This window comes from Cucurbita maxima, unplaced genomic scaffold (assembly GCF_002738345.1).
Source record: "Cucurbita maxima cultivar Rimu unplaced genomic scaffold, Cmax_1.0 Cma_Scf00023, whole genome shotgun sequence".
NCBI lineage: Eukaryota > Viridiplantae > Streptophyta > Magnoliopsida > Cucurbitales > Cucurbitaceae > Cucurbita > Cucurbita maxima.
In genome coordinates, this window is record NW_019272039.1 from 1,307,823 (window position 1) to 1,316,887 (window position 9,065).

At 38.6% G+C, this 9,065-nt stretch overlaps 3 protein-coding genes across 7 annotated transcripts in view; 1 reads left to right on the forward strand and 2 right to left on the reverse strand.

Moving 5' to 3' along the window:
• LOC111496703 (cysteine-rich receptor-like protein kinase 29) overlaps positions 1-2,016 on the reverse strand; it is a 2,305-nt gene extending 289 nt beyond the window's left edge. Inside the window, exons 1-3 of the mRNA XM_023147183.1 lie at positions 1,928-2,016; positions 600-1,433; positions 399-527 (exon numbers count right to left, since the gene is read on the reverse strand). Coding sequence (XP_023002951.1) covers positions 399-527; positions 600-1,398 — 928 coding nt within the window. The 5' untranslated portion in view covers positions 1,399-1,433; positions 1,928-2,016. The remainder of the gene's footprint in view (positions 1-398; positions 528-599; positions 1,434-1,927) is intronic.
• Positions 1,852-8,007, reverse strand: LOC111496690 (putative receptor-like protein kinase At4g00960). 3 transcript variants are annotated; one of them, XM_023147163.1, is made up of 7 exons: positions 7,100-8,007; positions 6,860-6,997; positions 6,430-6,569; positions 2,901-3,111; positions 2,578-2,815; positions 2,355-2,505; positions 1,852-2,279 (listed from the first exon to the last, which is right to left on the reverse strand). In XM_023147163.1, exons 1-7 carry the CDS (start codon positions 7,944-7,946, stop codon positions 1,947-1,949), a joined length of 2,058 nt encoding a protein of 685 aa, XP_023002931.1. In that variant the 5' UTR covers positions 7,947-8,007; the 3' UTR covers positions 1,852-1,946. The 3 variants fall into 3 exon arrangements, with proteins under 3 accessions (XP_023002931.1, XP_023002933.1, XP_023002932.1); XM_023147165.1 differs by lacking the exons at positions 6,430-6,569; positions 6,860-6,997; positions 7,100-8,007 and adding exons at positions 3,208-3,347; positions 3,479-3,616; positions 3,762-4,710; XM_023147164.1 differs by lacking the exons at positions 1,852-2,279; positions 2,355-2,505; positions 2,578-2,815; positions 2,901-3,111 and adding exons at positions 5,050-5,497; positions 5,575-5,725; positions 5,798-6,035; positions 6,122-6,332.
• The window catches only part of LOC111496705 (probable UDP-3-O-acylglucosamine N-acyltransferase 2, mitochondrial), a 3,479-nt gene continuing 2,398 nt past the window's right edge, over positions 7,985-9,065 (forward strand). For 2 of the 3 annotated variants that reach the window (XR_002720508.1, XM_023147186.1), the window contains exons 1-2: positions 7,985-8,050; positions 8,499-8,941. Coding sequence is in view for 2 of the 3 variants with exons in the window: in XM_023147186.1 (XP_023002954.1) it covers positions 8,749-8,941 (193 nt within the window). In the remaining variant the exon portion in view is untranslated. The remainder of the gene's footprint in view (positions 8,051-8,498; positions 8,942-9,065) is intronic. The other variant, XM_023147187.1, reaches the window with a different exon arrangement.

Consider the following 9,065-nt stretch of genomic DNA (forward strand, 5'->3'; position numbering starts at 1 on the left):
AAATTATTATTATTAATTTTTCCAATTAAAATCTAGCCAATTTTAAATAAAATTTAATATTTCACTAATATAGCCAATTTGACCTTGTTATTCTATCTCTCACCTCCCAATCATTAAACAATAATGATAATAAAAAAAGGTTAGTTTATTTTAAAATATAGACCTTTATTTCTTAATAATTCAAATAATTTAAGCTTTTTTTTTTTTTTTTTTTAATGATTTCCTGTTGAAGTTTTTTAGTTCCATTATTCCAAACAAGCCTCACGTTAACCACCGTTATTAGAAGCAAAACAAAGTCAAATTTCCATTCTGCTTGATTATTCGCCGGATTTAAAGTCAACCTTGGATTGAAGTCAACTATAATGAATTAAATATAACAAGAAGAAGCGATTAATTACTCTCAACTCTCTGCTCAATCCTCCTGGATCTCAGAAACATGTAGATGCAGATTATCAAAATCCAGCAAGAAAGTACCGACAGAACCATTATGATCACAATATGAATTCTGGTGTTCACATTCTTTGTCCCTGCATTCAAACCAAACTTAAATCCAGAATTCACATTGCTCTGAGAAGATGAACTAAAAGAAACATACATACCTACTGCTCGAGTTTCGTTATCGGTCGATGAGGCTGTGGATATTGCCATCAGTGGCGGAGTTGGCGGCAGCGTTGGCCTACTATTGTCAAAGAAGCGGGTTGGTTTATAATTCACCATGCAGCTGGGGGTGAAAGTCCCAGCGGATCGGCTGCAATAATCTGGGAATTTCTTGAAAATTGAAGACAAGCAATCGTCACATTGTTGTGTAGTTAAATCAGGTAGGCATTGGACAAGAGCGTATGTTGTGTCCAGCCCTGAACTTGACATATTTCCAGCTGCATATTTGTGTAGAGAATCACCCAAAGAAGCCTTGCTTTTCAGACTATTCAACAAGATTCTTAGGCTTGGAATAAACCGAGCTGTGTTCGTTGCGTTTTCTGTCGATTGAGTCCTGAAAATTGGCCTAATATCCATTTGGTTTGACAAGGGTCGACTTGAGTAGTGCAGGAAGCAATTTTCATACCATCCAATTGCTTCTTTCTGGTTAGGACAAAGCTTCGTTAGAAGATGAACAGAGTCGTTGAGGCAGCTTCGACACGTATCAAGCTTGATGTCGGGCATACAAACACCGACGGCATTGGCTATGTCTGAGCCTTGTCCATGAGAGAATCTGTAGAAGCCGTAGCTGAGTTTTTTGTCGGTGGTAATGGAGGAGAGAACATGGTGAAGATTGGTCTTGAAGGTACTGTTGGCTGTGAAGTTACGAGCGCTGTCAATGCAAAAGTGAGAGATGAAGTGTGGCTGAGCAGAAGCTTTGGCCATCAATAGCAGAGGAGCCAGGAGAAGGTAGAATGCCATTGCTGCTTGGCTTTGTGCTTCTTCTTAGTCCTTCTCTATTATATATATCAGACACCGTTTGAGTTTTGTATATTGACTATGTGTTAGTATAATTAATGGAAACTCATAATTGTCACGGACCATGTTCAATTATTCCTGACAGCAAACTATTTCTAATCTAATTTCTATTAAAAAATAAAAAAATAAAATCAAAATTTAATATTATAATATTATGTTTGATACTTTAATACTAATAATAATAATAATATATTATCCTTCAAACAGTAAATGACATTAGTAGTCAAATTAGGAAAATAATACTATACTCAAAGTTACTCGGGAGGCTTTATAGGAAGGGAGTTTAAAAGTGAACTAGCCTTTATTATTGTCACAGATCAAGATATGCAATGGATGATATTCAACAATATGTCATTAAACACCCCTTTTTGATAGTCCATTCAACAATAAACTTCATATATAACAATCATTCTATTATTTAATCTATATATATATATATATATATAGGCTCTCAAAATGCAAAATATCTTACCACAACATGTGATGAAAACCTAACGAGGAAGAAGCTCCGAAATTGAAGCATCATTATTCGAATTTTGAAGAGATCTAGCTTCAGAATGAGTACCCCCATCTGGCTTTAACATTGTGTTGGATTCCCCGGTAATACTATGCATGAAGAATGCAGGTCTAGAGGGTATTGGAAGAGTGAGTGAGGAACTACTTAGCATCGTCACCACTGAAGCCATTGTTGGTCGATTTGCTACGTTTTCTTGAACACACAATAACCCAATATGAATGCATCTTATCATTTCGATCCTTGAACCTACACTAAGTGTTGAATCTATTATATTTGTCGTTGTTCCTGTCCTCCAATTTTTCCATGCCTACAACAAAATCCATCATGGGGGTTATTTATTCAACTATTTTTATTTGCTATAACAAGTAAATCATATACTTACAAAGCTGGAAAGGTCTTCGATGTTTTCTCCATTGCGAAAACAATTTCCTTTTTGACCACTTAAAATTTCAAGAACCAAAATACCGAAGCTAAAGACATCTGATTTTACTGAAAATTGTCCGTGGATTACGTACTCTGGAGCCATATAACCGCTGGGAAAGTACCAACAATAGATTATTCAAAAGATTTGTTAAGGAAAATAATTGAACAAAATTTATACTTACTAAGTTCCCACAACTCTACTTGTGTTGCCTTGAGTCTCATCTACATCGAACAATCTTGCCATACCAAAATCTGCAATCTTTGGATTCATTTCTATATCCAACAAAATATTGCTAGCTTTGAGATCACGATGTATGATTCGAAGACGAGAATCTTCGTGAAGATAAAGAAGTCCTCGTGCAATGCCATTTATGATTTTGTATCGTCTCTCCCAATTTAACAGTGCCCGCTTTCCCAAATCTGCATGGAGGTTTAAATTTTTGTGAACTATATGAATGATGCATTTTCCAATTTGTGCAGACCAAAGAAAGAACAGAGGTTATACCAAATATGAAGTGGTCAAGGCTGCCATTTGGTACAAACTCATATATGAGAAGTCTTTCGATTCCTTGCAAGCAGAAACCCAGCAGCCTAACCAAGTTCCGGTGCTGAAGCTTCACAACCAAAAGGACTTCATTTTTGAATTCAACGTCGCCTTGTTGTGAATTGTTCGCAAGCCGCTTCACCGCAATATGCTGTCCATTAGGAAGCTTACCCTGAAAATATAAACATCAAATTTATAGTAAGAATATAACACACCACCTCATAACAGCTCCAAATTCATTGATTCATGTTCTTAATTCCTTTCATACCCTGTAGACAGCTCCGAATCCACCCTGTCCCAGCTTGTTTTCGTCTGAGAAGTCATCAGTTGCCTCTTTAATTGTGTCAAAATCAAATTGAATCGTCTCCACACTGCTAATTTCATCAGTGGCGTCTCCATGAGCAACAGCTAAGAGAAGATTCAGACATGAACATCAAAGTCATTTGTAGGATCAGAGCTGTAAGCTTATTTGAAAAACTACACTATCAAAGTAAAACTATCATCTAAAAAACGAAACAGAGGAAGCGTAAAGCACTCACTTTCAAGTCTTTGTAATGATCTTTTGTGCTTTCGCTTCCTCAATCTCGCAACGATGCAAATACCAACAATGAGAATGATGGCTGAAGCGATGGACACCGCTACAATGATAACAGTTCTAGTAGTATACCCATTACTTTCTGAAAAAGAAAGGGACAAAATTAGTATGTTAATATGAGGCTATGTGCTTAATGGTTCAAGTTCAAACAGGGCATGTCAAGTACGATGAGTAATGGAAACAGAGTGTTGAAACAACAACAAATAAGACAGCTCTAATTGCATTACCTGGTGTCGAAGTCGAAGATGGAGGGAGGATATTAGGAGATGAGGGCGGAGGCAGAGGAGGAGAGAGAAGTGCAGCATAGAGAGGGTGGATTTCATAGTTTATTTGACAACTTGTCACAACTAATCTCGCCCCTATGCTGCCGTTGCAACAACTGGGAAGATTACTTTGAAGCCGACTTAGGCAGACATCACAATCGAAGTACGACATGTCGGGAAAACAATCAACGAGGCCATATATGGTATACGTATTCGGATTTGCAAGTTTGACATCTCCGCCGGCAGACTTGCGAATTGAACTCCCTAAGGCAGCCTCCTCCCGGAGTCGATCTAACAACTCTCTCCGTTCCTCGTTGAAAGTGTTGGCATCTGGGGCCTTACCGGTGTTGAAAGCGATTTGCACGGCGGAATTGATGGTTATCTCACCGTGAACAGAGTTGTTTGAGTAAAGGATTTGGCAATGATGGTACCATCCCGCACCTTCCTTCTGGTTTGGACAGTTTTGTAGAATCCTGCGGGCTGAGTCATTCACGCATGTTCTGCAGTCGTCCAAGGGAACACCTTTACGACAAAGAGCCTTGGCGTTGGCCGTGTCGGGATCTTCACCGAAGGTGGCATTATAGAAACCGTAGTCGACCCGGGTGTCGGTGTTGGAGTTGGAGGTGATTGAGGCGAGTGCGTTTTCGAGATTTTTCTTGAAAGGGCTGTTGTTGGTGTAGTTGGCGTTTTCTGAACATTTGTACAGAAAAAAGTCGCGCTGTGAAGTTGTGGTAAGCATCAATCGTGCAATAACGAAGGAGAGGTAGAATATCCTCCTCAAACTCGAACTGCCCATCTCCATTATCCCTCTGCAACAACATCAGCTACCCTCGGTTCTTTTAAAAGACAAGATAGGACAGCCAACCATCCATCGTCGACTTCCCAAGTCCACGGCCTGGGTCATCAGGTCCGTAATATATACGCATAGTTCCATTTGAAAATTCGAAGTTATGACTCACTTCGACTTAAGAACCCCATTCATTTCTGACTAGTCTTCAACTACCGTTTGGACAATTTATGCGAGCCATCGATGTGTTCTTTTTAAGTTTGACCATTTCTCTTTCTATCAATCAAATCTATTAATGATAAATGTACATTAGTGATACACATCTATCATTAGTAGACATAAAAATATTAATGGGTCTCGGTTCAAATGTAATAAAAACTCACCATAAACATCAAAATTTCGTTACCTCTAAGCGGAGTTGCTCATAATAATGTCTTTTATGATGATAAAAGAGAAAATAAAATTTATAGAAAATTTCTTAGGAGACTTTATAAGACGGAAGTTTAGAAGTAAATCCATATATCAAGATATACAAAATTAAATTTAAGATGATATTCAACCATATTTGAGTGATGAAATTCTAACGAGGATGAAACTCCGAAATTGAAATGTCATTATCTGAAGTTTGAAGAGACTTGGCTTCCGAATGAGTACCCCTATGTGGCTTTAAGATTGTGTTGGATTCATGGGTGATACTATGCATGAAGAATGCAGGTCTAGAGGGTATAGGAAGAGTGAGAGAAGAACTACTTAGCATCATGAGCACTGTAGCCATTGTTGGTCGATCTGCTACGTTTTCTTGAACACACAATAATCCAATGTGAATGCATCTTATCATTTCGATCCTTGAACCAACATCAAATGTTGAATCTATGATATTTGTTGTTGTTCCTGCCCTCCAATTATTCCATGCCTGCAACAAAATCCACCGTGGTGTTGGTTATTTAACTATTAGTATCTGCTTCAACTATAAGTGAATGATATACTTACAAAGGTGGAGAGGTCTTCGACGTTTTCTCCGGTGCGAAAACAAGTACCATTTTTACCACTCAAAATTTCAAGAACCAAAATACCAAAACTAAAGACATCTGATTTTACTGAAAATTGTCCGTAGACTACATACTCTGGAGCCATATAACCGCTGCAAAAGTACGAACAATAGATTACTCAAAAGATTTATCGAAGAAAATAATTAAATAAAGTTTGTACTTACTAAGTTCCCACGACTCTACTTGTATTGCCTTGAGTCTCATCTACTTCAAACAATCTTGCCATACCAAAATCTGCAATTTTTGGATTCATTTCTATATCCAACAAAATATTGCTAGCTTTGAGATCACGATGTACGATTCGAAGACGAGAGTCTTCGTGAAGATAAATAAGTCCTCGTGCAATGCCGTTTATGATTTTGTACCGTCTTTCCCAACTTAACTGGGTCCGCTTTCCAAAATCTACATGGATAGTTTAGATTTTTGTGAACTATATGAATGATGCCCTTTCCAATTTGTGCAGACCAAAGAAAGAACAGAAGTAATACCAAATATGAAGTGGTCAAGGCTGCCATTTGGTACAAACTCATATATGAGAAGTCTTTCAATTCCTTGCAAGCAGAAACCCAGCAGCCTAACCAAGTTCCGGTGCTGAAGCTTGACCACCAAAAGGACTTCGTTTTTGAATTCAACGTCGCCTTGTTGTGAATTGTTCGCAAGCCTCTTCACTGCAATATGCTGTCCATTAGGAAGCTTACCCTGAAAATATAAACATCAAATTTATAGTAAGAATATAACACACCACCTCATAACAGCTCCAAATTCATTGATTCATATTCTTTAATTCCTTTCATACCCTGTAAACAGCTCCGAATCCACCCTGTCCCAGCTTGTTTTCGTCTGAGAAGTCATCAGTTGCCTCTTTAATTGTGTCAAAATTAAACTGAATCGTCTCCACGCTGCTAATTTCATCAGTGGCGTCTCCATGAGCAACAGCTAAGAGAAGATTCAGACATAGAACATCAAAGTCATTTGTAGGATTAAAGCTGTAAGCTTCTTTGAAAAACTACACGATCAATGTAATACCGTCATCTAAAAAACAAAACAGAGGAAGCGTATGTATGTTGGATGATGAAAGTCCCACAGCGACTAATTTAGGAATGATCGTAGGTTTATAATAAAAGAATACTCTCTCCATTGGTGTGAGATATTTTGGGGAAGCCCAAAGCAAAGTTAAGAAAGCTTATGCTCAAAGTGGACAACGTCTAACCGCGTAAACCACTCACTTTCAAGATTTTGTAATGGTCTTCTGTGCTTTCGCTTCCTCAATCTCGCAACGATGCAAATGCCAACAATGATAATGAGGGCTGAAACGATGGACACCACAACAATTATAACAGTTCTAGTAGTATTGCCATTATTTTCTGCAAAAGAAAGGGATAAAATTAGTATGAAAATATGAGGTTATGTTGGTAAGGGTGAAGGGAAAAAGAGAGAAAAGAGCATCGAAAAGAGCATGTCCTTACCTAGTGTCGAAGGCGAAGATGGAGGGAAGAGATTAGGAGCTGAGGGCGGCGGCAGAGGAGGAGGAGGAGAGAGAAGTGCCGCATAGAGAGGGTGGATTTCGTAGTTTATTTGACAACTTGTCACAGTTAATCTCGCTCCTATGCTGCCGTTACAACAACTAGGAAGATTACTTTGAAGACGACTGAGACAGACATCACAATTGAAGTACGACATGTCGGGGAAACAATCGACAAGGCCATATATGGTATACGTATTCGGACTTCCAAGTTTGACATCTCCGCCTGCAGACTTGCGAATTGAAGTCCCTGACGCAGCCTCCTCTCGGAGTCGATCTAACAACTCTCTCCGTTTCTCATTGAAACTGATAGCATCCGGGGCCTGAGCGGTGTTGTAAGCAATTCGCGACGCGGAATTGATGCTTATCTCACCGTGAACAGAGTTGTTTGAGTAAAGTATTTGGCAATTACTGTACCATCCCACACCTTCCTTCTGGTTTGGACAGTCTTGTACAATCCTGATGGCTGATTCATTCACGCATGATCTGCAGTCCTCCAAGGGAACGCCTTTACGACAAAGAACCTTAGCGTTGGCTGTGTCGGGATCTTCACCGGAGGTGGCATTATAGAAACCGTAGTCGACCCGGGTGTCGGTGTTAGAGTTGGAGGTGATTAAGGCGAGTACGTTGTCGAGATTTTTCTTGAAAGGGCTGTTGTTGGTGTAGTTGGCGTTCTCTGAACATTTGTATGATAAAAATTCCTGCTGAGAAATTGTGGTAGACATCAATTGTGCAATAACGAAGGCGAGGTAGAAAATCCTTCCTAAACTGAAACTGCCCATCTCCATCATCCCTCTGCAACAACATCAGCTTCTCTCGGTTTGTTTGATATGAATTGGATAGGACAGCCAACCCACCCTCGTCGACTTCCCAAGTCCACGGTCTCGGTCATCAGGTCCGTAATATTAACGCGTAGTTCCATTTTAAAAATTCTGAGTTATGATTAACTTCAACTTTAAAGAACCATTTTTCCTGACTCACACCTCAACTACCCGTTGAAAAATTTATACAAACATAAAAAATGTGATCTTTTTCACGACCATTCTATATTTTTTTTATTAATAAATCTCAACTTTTTATTTAATACTTTTCTTTTTAAAAAAACAATGTTTAAGACTTGCGTCCTTAGCAAGAAGATCTCAATCTTTTCTTTTTAATTAAATAATTTCGAGCATATCCTTAAATTGATTGAATTTTAAATTTTTTTTCTTTAAATTTCTTGCACTGGTTGAAAATAAACTATTGTGCGCAGTAAGTATTTTAGTGAAAATTGATTAAAGGGTAAAAATAAAATGCAACAATGATCTAAATTATATAGATTTTTTTTTTTTTTTTTGAAATAGAATATATAAAAAGAAAAAACACGTCAGCGTCGTCAAGTCAAAGAAAACGAACTGATGTTCTCGAGACCTATTCAATCGGCTTTAGGGGGGCGCCGTTCAATCCAATTTTCTGGGCTCTGTTGCTCTTCTGCTCGGTCATACGCACAGTTACTGCTCGTCCCGTCGGAGGAAGTTAATTAGCAGTTACTTCAACAGAATCAGAATCAGCGCCAACCTAACTACGACAGATACTTCTCTTATTCTGTTGGCCATGGAAGTGCTTCTTAGACGGTTAGCTTCTGCCGATGCTGCTCGGTGCTTGTCTACTTCACTTGCTGGTTCCATTTCCGATAAGTGTATTCGTGCCGCTCCTAATTGCCGAGCTCGATTCCCTTTTCGCATCGGTAGCCTTCGTTGTTTTTCCGACTCTTCGAATGAGTCAAATGCTTGCTCTGACTCTTCTGGTAAGCCTTAGCTTTTGTCCAGCTCTTGCATTTCAGTTATGCTGATTTTTAAGTCCTTTGGCAAATGCTAAATCTTCTCAAAATTCTTCTTGTTTTTTTTTTTTTTTTTTTTTTTTTTTTTTTT